The sequence below is a fragment of the Oratosquilla oratoria genome, chromosome 33 (genome assembly GCF_046742065.1).
Source record: "Oratosquilla oratoria isolate Oo_2021 chromosome 33, ASM4674206v1, whole genome shotgun sequence".
Lineage (NCBI taxonomy): Eukaryota > Metazoa > Arthropoda > Malacostraca > Stomatopoda > Squillidae > Oratosquilla > Oratosquilla oratoria.
In genome coordinates, this window is record NC_134809.1 from 19,920,565 (window position 1) to 19,935,564 (window position 15,000).

The 15,000-nt window shown below is 42.7% G+C and overlaps 1 protein-coding gene across 1 annotated transcript in view; it reads left to right on the forward strand.

Moving 5' to 3' along the window:
- LOC143017793 (uncharacterized) overlaps positions 1 to 6,292 on the forward strand; it is a 14,798-nt gene extending 8,506 nt beyond the window's left edge. The window contains exon 3 of the mRNA XM_076172682.1: positions 3,415 to 6,292. Coding sequence (XP_076028797.1) covers positions 3,415 to 5,073 — 1,659 coding nt within the window. The 3' untranslated portion in view covers positions 5,074 to 6,292. The remainder of the gene's footprint in view (positions 1 to 3,414) is intronic.
- Positions 6,293 to 15,000: the final 8,708 nt, after the last annotated feature.

Consider the following 15,000-nt stretch of genomic DNA (forward strand, 5'->3'; position numbering starts at 1 on the left):
GCTAAGGCAAAAAACGAGATAAGAACGGAGTCAGAGAAAGAGAGATTCTATTGGAGAGTAGTGAATATGAAACTAAGGCAGTTCGACATACAAAAGAAAAACATAAGGGAAACAGAGAACACAATGGAAGTGACAGAAAACTAAGAGTGTCTTACACAAATATAGATGGATTAATAACAGGATTGAATGAGCTGAATGATTATTTGAAGGAAAAAGAACCGGACATAATGGGAATTGTAGAAACAAAATTAAAAGGCCCACTACCACCCAACAGTGTAGGACATGATGCATACAATTACTGGATTAGAAACAGAGAGAAAAAGCAAGGGGGTGGAGTTATGTTCCTGTCTAAGAAGGATATAAACGTGAAAGGTGTCATATATGGAAAGAATACAGTAGAGATGATTATGATAGAAGTGGAAGACAGAGATAAGAAGAGCAGAAAATTTGTGATCAATTATGTGCCTCCAAAAACAGCCTCATGGGAGGAGAGTGAACATAAAAGTATGTTAGAGGACACAAAGATAACATTAAACAAGATAATGGAAGAGGGAGGAAGAATAGTTATGATGGGCGACTTTAATTGCAAAGAAATCTGCTGGGAAGAAATGACAGTAAAGGGTGGAGACGACTCATGGGGAAACGCTCTACTTGAGATGATTACTGACCACACAATGACACAATGGATACAGGAGAACACTAGGTATAGAAATGAAGAAGAACCATCGAGACTAGACTTAATAATTACATCAGAACCTAGAATAGTGGACAAGATTGAATATAAAACACCAATAGGTAAAAGTGACCACATATTGATTGAACTGGAACTTAATGAAGAAAAATATATCAAAAGAAATGAACAATATAGAAAAGGAAGAATGATGTATGAAAAAACAAACTTTGATAAAATAAGAGAATTCTTTCAACAAGAAAACTGGGAAGAAATATACAAAGAAGAAACATCAGTGGAAGAGAAATGGAATATTTTGACAAAAATTTACAAAAAAGGAGTGGAAAAGTATGTCCCAAGACAAAAACAAGAAAAAGAATATGTAAAATGCTGGTACAACAAAAGTTGTATGGAGTTAAAAGACAAAAGAGACAAAGCCTGGTCCAGATGGAAAAAAGACAGAAGACCTGAAAAATGGAAAATATATACCGGTTATAGAAATGAATATGTACAAACGTGCAGAGAAGAAAAGAGAAAATATGAAAAAGACGTCATAGAAAAATGTAAAGAGCAACCAAAACTATTCTACAGATTTGTAAACAAGAAACTGAAAAACAAACAGGACTTGGAGAAATTAAGACAAGGGGGAGTTGAATACACTGAGAAAATGGAAATGGCAGAAATTATGAACAAACATTTTAAATCAGTGTTTACAAGGGAGAACATACAACCTGAAGAGATTGAATGGAAAGAGAAAGTCCCCCCTATGGAAGAAATAGAAGTAACGAAGAATGAAATATTGATACACTTGAATAATCTTGATGTCAGAAAATCGCATGGACCAGATGAAATAGCAAACTGGATTCTGAAAGAATGCAGGAATGAACTGGCAGACAAAATACATAGCATAATAAGCAGTTCTTTGAAAGAAGGAAAAGTTCCAGAAGATTGGAAAAAAGCAAACATAGTACCTATATATAAAGGAGGAAATAGAGAAGAACCTACCAACTATAGACCAGTCTCTCTAACAAGTACAATAGCAAAAATTTGTGAAAGAATTATCAAAAGTAGATGGGTGAAATACTTGGAAAAAAACAACGTACTAAATCCAAGGCAATTTGGATTCAGACAAGGACGATCATGCGTCACCAATTTAATATGTTTCTATTCAAGGCTAATAGATATAATACAAGAAAGAGATGGATGGGCTGATTGTGCATTTCTAGACCTAAAAAAAGCTTTTGACAAAGTACCACATAAGAAGTTGCTTAAGAAATTAGAATCTGAAGGAGGAATACAAGGTAAATTGCTAAATTGGATGGAAGACTTTTTGCAAGAAAGAAAAATGAGAGTAGTGATAAGAGATCAGCACTCAAAATGGAATGAAGTAATAAGCGGTGTCCCGCAGGGAACAGTTCTGGCCCCAATAATGTTTGCTATATATATTAATGATATGGATGAAGGAATTGAAAGCTATATGAGCTTCTTTGCAGATGATGCAAAACTACTGAAAAGACTGAACACGGAAGAAGATTGTGAATCACTACAGAGAGATCTAAATAAAGTACAAGAATGGAGTAGGAAGTGGGAGGTGGAGTTCAATACAAAAAAGTGTAGTATAATGGAATTTGGAAAAAGCAAAAACAGAATAACAGGATCATATAATTTGGGAGAAGAAGGAATAAAAAAAGTAGAAAATGAGAAGGACCTGGGAGTCATTGTTATGAATAATATGTCACCTGAGAAACATATAAATAAGATTTTTGGAGAAACTTATAATTTAATAAGAACAATCAAAGTGGCATTTACATACCTGGATGAAGAAAAGGTGAGGAAAATCCTAATCACCCTGATAAGACCAAGATTGGAATATGCAGCAACAATATGGTCACCAAGTACAAAAAAATGTATAAAAAAAACTCGAAAGAATACAAAGAGCAATTACAAAATTGGCACCAACACTCTCAAAACTATCATATGAAGAGAGACTAGAAAAACTTGAACTACAGACACTAGAGCAAAGAAGAGAGAGAGGAGATTTGATAGCTATTTACAGAATCATGAAAGGCATAGAAATTACTGATAGAGAGAATCTGATAAAATGGGATGACAGAAATACAAGAGGACACGGAAAGAAAATAAAAAAAAGACAGCTATAGAAGAGATTTGAAAAAGAACAGCTTTCCTCACAGAGTAATAGACAGTTGGAACAAGTTAGATGAGAAAGTGGTGTGTGCAAAAACAATACATGAATTTAAAAATAGTTTAGATAAAATGAGATATGAAGACGGTACCCCACGAGCATAGCTCCCCTTCCCGTAAAATACAACTAGGTAAATACAACTAGGTAAATACACACACGCACACACATACACACACACACAAACATACACATACACACACACACACATACACACACACACACACACACACACACACACACACATATATATATATATATATATATATATATATATATATATATATATATATATATATATATATATATATTGTATTGAAACTCCCTGGGGGTACAGTCAGTACCGAAAGAATGGTTTGTGTGAAAAGTAAATAGTAATAATAGAACTACATTAGCATTAGCATAAAATTGTGTCAAGCTGTGTCATGAGAAATCCTAAAGTTCTAAAGTTTTAAAGACAAACTAAGAGACATTACGAACTAATAGATAGATTTAAAGACAAAGAATTTACTGTCGTTATTTCAATGTTCAAATTCCTTTTCAGGCCGACGACAATGAAACGACCCCTACTCCCGTAGCGGCCGAGGAGGAAGAGGAGGTGGAGGAGGTGGAGGAGGAGGAGGAGGATCTTGAATATGACATCATTCCAACGACAGCCAAGCCGGGCAGGATGAGGAAATGGTGGCATGCATTCAAAGCTGTGGCCAAAAACGTGGGTTCTGGAGTCAAGGAGAAGGCGAAGAAGATCAAGGTTAAGTTCCATCGGGGCTACAACAAGACTAAAAAGGGGTTCCGATATGTGAAGCTGAAGGTCAAGAAGGGTTATAACATAACGAAACACGGTGTGAAGTCCGCCTTCGGAAGGGTCAAGAGGCTCTTCACAAAGGAGGAGAAGTTCTCCGTCTTCGCTAACCATCTCAAGGACAAGGTTGAGGCTGGAGACGTCAATGCCATCAAATTCCTTGAGAAGTTGGGGATTGGATTGGCCTTTGAGGGTGGGAAAGTTGGCAATGCCTCGATCAAAGAGGAGGTCAGCGTCGTCGAAGTGCTGAATAAAGAAGGGTTAGCAAAGCCCAACACTACCGAAGAGGTGACGGAAGAGGAGGAAGAAGGAGGGGAGGAGTTCGATGAAGAAGACGAAGTGTCAGACAAGGGAGAACTTATCGAAGGACCTGATACTTGGAGCGACAGTGTTGATTGCTCGATAACCTGCCTACTGAACAAAACAGAGGAAGGAAGTCATACCACTCTACCTCCTACCACAACCCATCCGCCAACAACTACCACCTCAATTACCACCACGACCCCTACATCTTATCCCACTACAACATCTGCAAGCGAATCTCCGACTACTCCTCCGCCACCCACCACCAGTTCATCTACTACTTCAACTACTACTACTACTGTGCCGACTATATCCAAGTCTACCACAGTCACTGTACCAGTAGACACTGGACCCACTACCACTACACCCCCGATTACCACCATACCAGTAAGTACCCCAATGCCACCCACCACAACTCACTTACCAACCACCACAACTTCCTTACCAACAACCACCACCATTACTACAACTACACCTACCACAACTGCACCTACAACTACAACTACGCCAACCACCACAACTACAACTACCACTACAACTACACCAACCACCACAACTACAACTACCACTACAACTACACCAACCACCACAACTGCACCTACAACTACAACTACGCCTACCACTACAACTACGCCCACTACTACAACTACGCCAACTACTACAACTACACCTACAACTATGCCAACCACTACAACTACAACTACGCCAACCACCACAACTACACCTACAACTACAACTACCCCAACCACCACAACTACCCCAATACCAACGACTACTCCTACTACCACCACAACAACCACGACCACTACCACCACAACTACGCCATCCACTACTTCAACGACAACGACTCCTTACTATTACTACTACGATGGCGATTACAGTGAAATCATCTACCCGTCTTCGGCGGAGGAGCTCGAGTCCACGGCAAACGAAGAACCTCCACCCTTCCCGGACATCTTCAGCGACGATAGAGTCAAGGACCGACTTCGGGAGCTCTACGAACACGGGGACTTGACTCATGAGTCCCTTCATGACATCTTCAACTTCGACCCTAGTAACTACGAAGACTACTACGAGTATGATACCACGCCGGAGTAGGAACTTATTTGTCTTCAATATCTCCCTCCCTCCATCCATCTCCTCCCCTCCCCATCTCGCTTTCTTTTCATTGCTTGTCTCCCTCTCCATCTTTCTTTCTCTTCTTCCTTTCCTCAATACTTTATCTTTTATTCCATTCATTGACAACGAGGTAGGCAATGTTGTTTTTAACCTACTTCTATATTTAATTGACATCCGAAAAGGCTGAGGCTTTGCCTCATTTCCTCGCCTATCTCTTCCCCCCCACTCTCTCTCTCTCTCTCTCTCTCTCTCTTTCTATCTCTCTCTCTCTTTCCCCCTCTATCTATCTCTCTGTCACATGTCATCCCGCTGATCAAATTAAGTAAAATGGAGACAACCGAAAACCAAATTTCTCGGAACCTACAAAAGCCAATTTAGTTCCCGGATTTGATTTTTAGCAGGATTGTTCAAATATAATGATATCCTGATCAAGAGGATGTAAGTAAGATAAAAATGTTATGTCGAGTAACGTCTCTTAATCGTCTCACCATTCCGCCCAACGCTTAGTCTCTGCTTCAATCAATACCCACTTTTTGTAGTTAGCCCTCGCTTCCACTACTTAAAAAAGTCATCCTGTAATTAAAGAAAAAAAAAAGAGAGAAAACTGTATTATTACTCATATTGTTGTTCAATTCCATATGTACTTACAGTACTACTTTTACTTCTGGATTTGACACCGCAAGCACAGGAATTACTTATGCCCCCCACCCTCCTCCCAGGGGGGATATGTATGTATGTGTGTGTGTGTGTGTGTGTGTGTGTGTGCGTGTGTGTGTGTGTGCGTGTGTGTGTGTGTGCGTGTGTGTGTGTATTCACTTGGTCTTTGGATCACGTGTTGGACTCGTGATCGACAGCTATTTCCCTCCTGGAAGAGAGCTCAGAGCTCGTAGGTCCGATCTATGGGTAATGCTATGACCTTGCACACACACACACCCCTAACTCCCCGCCCACGAGAGTCAGAGTACGACCCGAGGCACAGTGATACCGAAATAATTTCGGCCCTGGGCAGGATTCGAACTGGGTGCTGGGAGCATTTCTGCTTCCCAGTTCAGCGCTCTACCAACTATGCCACCGAGTCGGTGTGTGTGTGTGTGTGTGTGAATGAATCAAGAGTACAGGGTCCCAAGTTGGTGGCTCGTGGAATCTGCAGAGGTGTAAGGTGCTCACTGTATGCCGCTGAATAAAAACATAATCTTCATGAGATTTATTTTTTTTTCCATTGGAAGTCATTGGATTTTCTTATAGCCACGTAATCATTGGTGTGTTTGATTCTCCACCTCTTAATTAGTATTTTTTACATGCATATGTAGAACTGTAAAACATTATTTTGAGAATACTTGGTGTGCTTTAGAAGGGGGACACGATGCACACAAGTTTGCAAGAAGCCTGACAGTAGACCAGAGTGATATATCTTTAAGATCTAAAGTACTGGAAGCTCCTGATAGTTGTTGAAAAAATATGAGTTTCCCTTTCGCTTGAACATCAGTTTATGGACTGAAATTTGTACAAAGGCAAATATATAGACGAAGAAAGTAAACGCTGGGCTCGTCGAAGTCCAACGTTTTCTTTCTTCGTCTATACAATGGTTCCTGGACTCCAGCTCTTTACGAATAAAAGCAAATATAGCCAAATGAGTCATGTTTATCATTCCCTTCCCGATGCGGGGAAGAGGGCTGTGATGGGTCATATACTCCATTCATTGGATACCTATATAAATAAATAAATAAATTAATAAATAAATAGATAAATCTTTATGTGGATTAAAATGACGGCAATGTTGAGGTTATGATCCTTAAAAAGGAGGACAAAAGACACAAAGAAACTATCCTGGCATGTGCTCATTTTCAAGGATTTTATTTTTTTATTTATCTATTTTGTTTACCTAACCATTCTCCCACAAATAGGGAAAGAAATAGTTGGTAAACCAGGGAGTCGTAGAACGGATAGTATATCTACCACGGGGTGCCAGAATGTGCATTCAGCCATCCATTTACATGTAGATTTGAATATCTTTAAAATTTAACACGCACATGCACTACATACATACATGCATTTACACATGCATACATACATACATATATATATATATATATATATATATATATATATATATATATATATATATATATATATGGGTATATACATATGTACATATACTGTATATATACATACATATATACACATAAACATTCATAACTGCATACATTCACACATACTGTAGATACATACATATGTACATATTGGCTTACATACATACATACATATATATATATTTGTATACGTACATACATACATACATATATACGAGTACATACATACACACAAGCATATGCCTAAATCGGAGACGTCTTCTTGCCTGTCGTGAGCTATAGCACTTCGTGAAGAACCTCCAGAACCTTTGGGGATCACGGCGACCAACGGACTGGCTTCTTCGTGCGGAACGAGACGGACCGGCAGTGGAACACAGCGACAAAGGACTCGATGGCCCAAAGGACGGACCACAGGACTTACTAAGGCGATTTCGTTTAGATCAACCGAGTACCGCGCCTTTGAGTGAGTAAGGACACACAAGAAGGACAGACTTGGAACGTCAGTGAGGAACTCCTGTTCGCCTTCAGGGAAGAACGTCCGGTCTCCTCCTAACGGCGGAGGGCGGGAATGAGTGGTCGGCTCTAGTGGGCGGGCCAACTGTCGTAAATGAATTCCTATTTTTATTTATTTTATTATTATTATTTTTTTTTATCCGGCGGAGGGTGGGAATAAGTGGTCGGCTTTGTTGGGCGGGCCGACTGATGTGAATGAATTAGAAGTAATACTAAAAACGAGTAACGGGCTGCATCCGACCCAGCTACACGGGGCTCGGACTTTCGGGCGAGCTCGCCTCGCTCGAGTCGTTCAGGCGTCTCCGTTGCCGTGACGTCACCGCTCTCGGCCAATCAGTCGTCTCCGTTGCCGTGATGTAACCGCTCGGCTAATCAGTCGTCTTCGTTGCCGTGACGTCACCACTCTCTCAGCCAATCAGGGTCCGAAGGGGACGTGTCCCCTTCAGGGATTTCCGGTTTCCGGTCCGATTTAGATCGATATCAACAAGAATTATTTTATTAGTATAAAGACATTTACTATCAGCACGAATGAATGACATTATTGCCAGTTGTGATTTATTCCATTCTACTTACAATAGCAAAGCGAATTAAAATGTCGTTCACAGAGATCTGTGGGATGTTTCGATCCACTGTGGGGACTCGAGTTTTCCACTTAGTGAAAAGTCAACAGTTGATTGAACAATCGCCAACCAACCACCAGCCAGGGGAAGCTGACCACTGGGAGGGTCATGCACGTACAACTGTTTAAAAGTCCTCGGCCTAGCAAGTTCTAAACCCGATACATGTCCTACACCTGTTGCCTATTGGCTGTTCAGACAGCACTTACTTGGGTTACAAGTTAGTAGCGTAGGTTCTGTAGGACTAGGTGAGCAGGTCTGTTGTCATTCGCATTGAAAAAAAAAAAAAAAAAAATTGTCAGCCGTGCGGTCGCCACTGTCGGTGGACGAATTATCAGGCTGCTGGTCGTCGCGTGGATGAGTTGTCATCCTGGATTTTGGGCTCTATGCATTATGTCCAAGATAATGATGCGTGCTGCTGCCTTAGCCCATACCAAATCCCCAGTCCTTTTATTAATATTATTCTGGTTAGTGATGAATACGGAGGACAATTCATCCACGCGACGACCTGCAGGCGGATAATTCGTCCAACGACAGCGGCGACCGAACGGAGGACAACTCATCCTCTTTTGTTATGTATAAATTGGCCGTTCGAACCCTGCCACCGGTGAGGTTGAATCAAGGTCATGGTTAATTAAATTCCACGCTATAACGTCCTCTGTATGGGGCACCGTCCTTGCCTTCCGATGGGGGAGTTTGTGATGTTAAACCATATTATCATCATCATTGTTGTTGTTATTAATTATTGTTATTATTTTATTATTATAATTTATTATTGTTTATTATCTATTATTATTATAACAATTATTATTATCATTATAATTATTACCGTTACTTTTATTACACACACACACGCGCGCGCGCGCACACGCACAGATAGAGGGATGAATAAGATTTTTGTTTTAGTGAAACAACCTTGATGCATGGTTTCATTTTATTCCACCATTTCCTCTGGGTTTGACGACCATTTCATTAAGATTTTCTCTAACAAATAAAATGTAAATTATTGTATACAATCAACAGAGGTTAAACAGAAAAAAACTGGCAAGATTTACATCGTTTGTTGAATCTAACAGAGAATGAATCAAAAGCCAATGAAAGTGCGTCCACTAAATTTACAGAAAGTGCTGGCAACAAGACATCTATGAACAATATAAGAATTACTCGCAGGTTACGATAAATCTTTGTTTCGAGCGTAATGGGCGCAGGAGCTGTCGTCACTGGATTTATCTTAAAGGTCTTGGTATCTGCTGCAAATGAAGGTCTTCTTGTCTGCCCACGCTGATAGGAAGACCCTAATCAACTGTGTTGTTACTGTTGAGAGAGCTGAAGAGGATCGGCAACCTCCTATTGTGTAGTCGTAGACGTTGATGTGGTCGATGAGGATGTTGTGGTTGAGGTCGAGCCTGTCGTGGTTGTTGAGGTCGAGCCTGTCGTGGTTGTTGAGGTCGAGCCTGTGGAGGTTGTTGAGGTCGAGCCTGTCGTGGTTGTTGAGGTCGAGCCTGTGGAGGTTGTTGAGGTCGAGCCTGTGGAGGTTGTTGAGGTCGAGCCTGTGGAGGTTGTTGAGGTCGAGCCTGTGGAGGTTGTTGAGGTAGAGCCTGTGGAGGTTGTTGAGGTCGAGCCTGTGGAGGTTGTTGAGGTCGAGCCTGTGGAGGTTGTTGAGGTCGAACCTGTCGTGGTTGTTGAGGTCGAGCCTGTGGAGGTTGTTGAGGTCGAGCCTGTCGTGGTTGTTGAGGTCGAGCCTGTCGAGGTTGATGAGGTCGAGCCTGTGGAGGTTGTTGAGGTCGAGCCTGTCGTGGTTGTTGAGGTCGAGCCTGTGGAGGTTGTTGAGGTCGAGCCTGTGGAGGTTGTTGAGGTCGAGCCTGTGGAGGTTGTTGAGGTCGAGCCTGTGGAGGTTGTTGAGGTCGAGCCTGTCGTGGTTGTTGAGGTCGAGCCTGTGGAGGTTGTTGAGGTCGAGCCTGTGGAGGTTGTTGAGGTAGAGCCTGTGGAGGTTGTTGAGGTCGAGCCTGTGGAGGTTGTTGAGGTCGAGCCTGTGGAGGTTGATGAGGTCGAGCCAGTCGAGGTTGTTGAGGTCGAGCCTGTGGAGGTTGTTGAGGTCGAGCCTGTGGAGGTTGATGAGGTCGAGCCTGTGGAGGTTGATGAGGTCGAGCCTGTGGAGGTTGTTGAGGTCGAGCCTGTGGAGGTTGTTGAGGTAGAGCCTGTGGAGGTTGTTGAGGTCGAGCCTGTGGAGGTTGTTGAGGTCGAGCCTGTCGTGGTTGTTGAGGTCGAGCCTGTGGAGGTTGTTGAGGTCGAGCCTGTGGAGGTTGTTGAGGTCGAGCCTGTGGAGGTTGTTGAGGTCGAGCCTGTGGAGGTTGTTGAGGTCGAGCCTGTGGAGGTTGTTGAGGTCGAGCCAGTCGAGGTTGATGAGGTCGAGCCTGTGGAGGTTGATGAGGTCGGGCCTGTGGAGGTTGTTGAGGTCGAGCCTGTGGAGGTTGTTGAGGTAGAGCCTGTGGAGGTTGTTGAGGTCGAGCCTGTGGAGGTTGATGAGGTCGAGCCTGTCGAGGTCGAAGTCGACGATGTCGAGGAGGTCGAGCCTGTTGAGGTTGGCGATGTCGACCCTGTCGAGGTCGATGAGGTTGAGCCTGTAGAGGTCGAAGTTGGCGAGGTTGATCCTGTCGAGGTTGACGAAGTCGACCCTGTCGAGGCTGAGGTTGTTGAGGTCGACCCAGTCGAGGTTGGCGAGGTCGAGCCTGTCGGAGTTGAGGTTGGTGAGGTCGAGCCTGTCGGAGTTGGTGAGGTCGAGCCTGTCGGGGTCGAGGTTGACGAGGTCGAGCCTGTTGAGGTTGGTGAGGTCGACCCAGTCGAGGTTGGCGAAGTTGAGCCTGTCGGAGTTGAGGTAGGCGAGGTCGAGCCTGCTGGGGTCGAGGGTGATGAGGTTGAGAATCTCGGGCTCGAGGTTGGGGGATTCCAACTTGTCGTGGTCGTTGGGTTCAATGTCGAGGTTGTCGTGTTCTTGTTACGACGCGGACGCATGATGTCCACGATGTCCAGCCTAATATCTACGTCTCTTTTCTTTCGGTTATGACCTTCGATTTCATCTTTCGGGTCCAAATCACTGAAGCTGGATTTCTCATCAGCAGTAGGAAAAGCTGTGACGGACAACTGGTGGAAAGAAAGAAAGAGTAATGGGTGATTACGTTTATAGGGGAGGGGAGAACTGAGAGTTTATTAAAAAAATAATATCGAGTCAAAACAAAATAAAAAATTGTATCCATAAAGGAGGGATGATACTCTTGTTCCATTGAGCCTGTATACATAAAGTTGTATGGGACGAGGAAGATGGGAGAGGCAGTGAATGATGGGATGAAGATGTGAAGGAAATGGCGGAGGAAGAGAACGATCATATGAGGATTGGTTTTAAAGTAGAAATAAGGAAGTATATGATAGATGCAGCAAGAAAAGAGAAGTCATACGCAAAGTGAATAAAGCAAATATGAGAGCAGATGTAAAATGAGGTAGAAGTTTGAGGGAGAATTAGAAAAATAAGTGGAAGAAAGTTATGAGATTGAGGAGGGTGAATCAAGTAGAGAGTATATGGTATAGATGGATGGCTGTTAATAAAAGTGCAGGCGATAAGGGGAATATAGGTAGATAATTTCAGGGACTTGTTGAATGTTGAGGATATTAGAGATTGTGGCAGTGGAAGACGCTAAACATTAGTGTGATGGGAGATAAGATTATAGGACAAGAGCAAAAGATGAGATACAAAGAGCAATGAAAGTGATAAAAACTGGTTAAACACCTGAGTTAGATGGATGTCACATCTGGCGAAAGGAAGAACAAATATTGTTGATTGGCTGTTGAAGGTAATTTACACAAGTGAGGGTAATGTACCAGGGGACTGGAAGAGTACACGTATAGTTTCATAATACAAAGGAAAAGGGGGCAAGTATGAATGCAGTGGCCTGAGGAAGATCAGTCTGTTAAGTATAATTGGAAAGGTATAAAAGAAGATGTTAACTGTGAGAATTGGGAGGGGGACAGAGGGAGTAACTGGGGAAGAACGATGTGGATTCAGGAAAGGAAGAGGGGATAAAACTTTCATAGTGAGGCAGACATGCGAGAAATTTTTGCAATAGTTTATGTAAAAGGTACGGATATCTTTTAAACTTTTATGGAACAAAAGGTCTCCTGTCGGCATGCTCCTCCTTTGTAATCCTTAAAGGATGTGCTGCAGATATATGGGATAGTGTGAAGTCTGTTGATGTCAATCAAATTTTTTTTACTTGAGTAGTAGTGATTGTGTTAAGGTAGGGAATGATAAAAGTGAGTGATTCGAGGTGAAGGTGGTGCGGCGCCGGGGTTGTGTAATGTCACTATAGTTGTCCAACGTATAAGTGGCATGGGAGGTAAGTACGAGGGTGATGGGAAGGGGTTTGGAGATGTTTAGTGAGAGTAAAATGAAATGGGAAGTGATTTTTTTTTTTTTTTTTTTTTTTTTTTTTTTTTTTTTTTTGACACTGCGCTTGTGGCTGGGCAAGAGGAGTTTCTCAGGCAAATAGTCCGGAAAGTGGGAGGGCTTGTGTTTCACCATGGTCTTCCATATCCTTTTAAGTATTTAGAGGCACATATAGCAGGGGATAGAGGAGGGGGTAGAGGTTAATTATAAAGGAAAAAATAAATGTATCATGACAAATAGGTATCTGAGAATGAAGGCGAAGAGAAGACTGTATGAATGGTGAGTGTGCCTACGACTGTATGGGGGAGAGACTTAGAATTTCAGGGAGTTAGAAAGAAGGGTAGATGTGTCTGAGATGAAGTATTTGAGAATTATAGTGAGAGTTATGATATATAAAGTTATTCAAAGAATACTGGTATTGCTTTGTCATGTGGAAGGCAGGGGCAGATGAAGTCAACTTGAGGGAAAGACCGAGAATGGGATGGATGGATAAAGAGGGCCTTGGGTACAAAATGAATGCCTGTTGAGCAAGGGAGGGAGAGGGTAAGAGATAGTTAAGTGGAGAGGGATTGTGAATGGATGATAAATTGACACACCCCAAAGGGATTTCTTCTTATCTATTCTATACCCATTCAGTTACTGGGGATTCCCTTCACCAGATGGGGATGAATTGCCAAGTCTTGGAGAGACCGAAGCCTGGAACCAAGCGGGCTGAAAGTCCCAATTGACTCCCTTGAGGACCCAGGGCGCCTCAGGGTCCTTGACGACTTATAACCTCTCTTTTTGGCAGAGGCCTTGACTGACTGCGGCTCCTACAGGAGCTAACTTTTGACCCGATAAATGAATGACGTGACCAGAGGGCTACGTGGTTGATAAGACAATATTTGGATAGCTGACAAACTGCTGTCTTCGCCTTGATTCAACGCATGGAGTACCTGAAGAAACTGAACAACATTCTTGGGAATAGCTTCAAGTTTCGTTGTTTAACTAGGAACCTCGTTGAAGAGATCAAGAGGCAGGCCAACAACTCTGGGGACTATGATGTTGGCTGCAGCAACAGCTATATCAAAACCCACAAAGCTAATGATCTGCTGCGCTCCATAATTAGTCAGTAGTCTACTCCTATTTGTCACTTGGACAAAATTCTGAACCTGATTTCAACTCCAAATATTTGCATTGAAATAGGCATCCGATCGTTTCCTGAGTTTCCCAACAAGCTCTGGGGCTCTCCATCCACTGGCATTATTACTTCGTTGGATACGAAGAGGCTCTTCACATCCATACTTGGATGAGACAATCCGGATGATCATGGACAAAGTCTATGGAGATGACTACACCCCGCACCTTGATATCCCCAAGACTTCACTTCGCCGTCTGCACGAGATATGCACTCAGGATTCCCCCTTCGTCAATCAACAGGGCCTTTTGTGGTTTCAAATCGGTGAAGTGGCCATGGGTTACCCCCTTGGTGTGCTGTTCGTTTTTCGCATGGGAGTGGTCGAGCAGTGTGCTTTCAGCAAAATCCCGAGACCAGCCGCTACGTTACGTTGACGATACCTTCGTCAACATTGCAAATGAAATGGAGCTCGAAAGACTACGCCGCACCTTCGAGGAGAAGTTGGCGCTTTGATTCACATGTAAGAGAATGACCATTGCATGTTTTCAACCACATTAATTCTCTTTAATTCCATGCCATCACAGCCGAGACTGACGAGGAGCTCGATGGAAGCATATATACGGAAACTGATACGTGGTGAAGCTAGGGACTCGAACCCAACTTAGACGTAACAAGTGCCATGACAGTGACTTATCCCATTGCACTATCAAGAAGGATTAACAAAGAGAAGTACGGATGTCACCTCTCCCTTACTGGATGTCCGAGTCACTTGAACATTCACTCTTTTTCATACTCTCTCTCTATTTCACCTCCCCCTCTTTAACCTCGCCTTTCCACTACTCCCATTCTCTCCCCTATGTCCTTCGTTTACAATTCTCCAAGGTTATGATACTAGTGCAGGGCTGGGCAACAATTGGCACGCGCGCCAACGACTTTTCTGTGGTACATGAAACCCGGGCTCGCCTAAGAAAATAATGAAATAGAAAAACCATTAGGTTCTTTGCTGACTTTTGTATTTCATCTCATCAGAATATGGTTTGATCAATTATATACATACAAACACACACACACACACACACACACACACACACACACACACACACACACACACACACACGCACACACACGCAC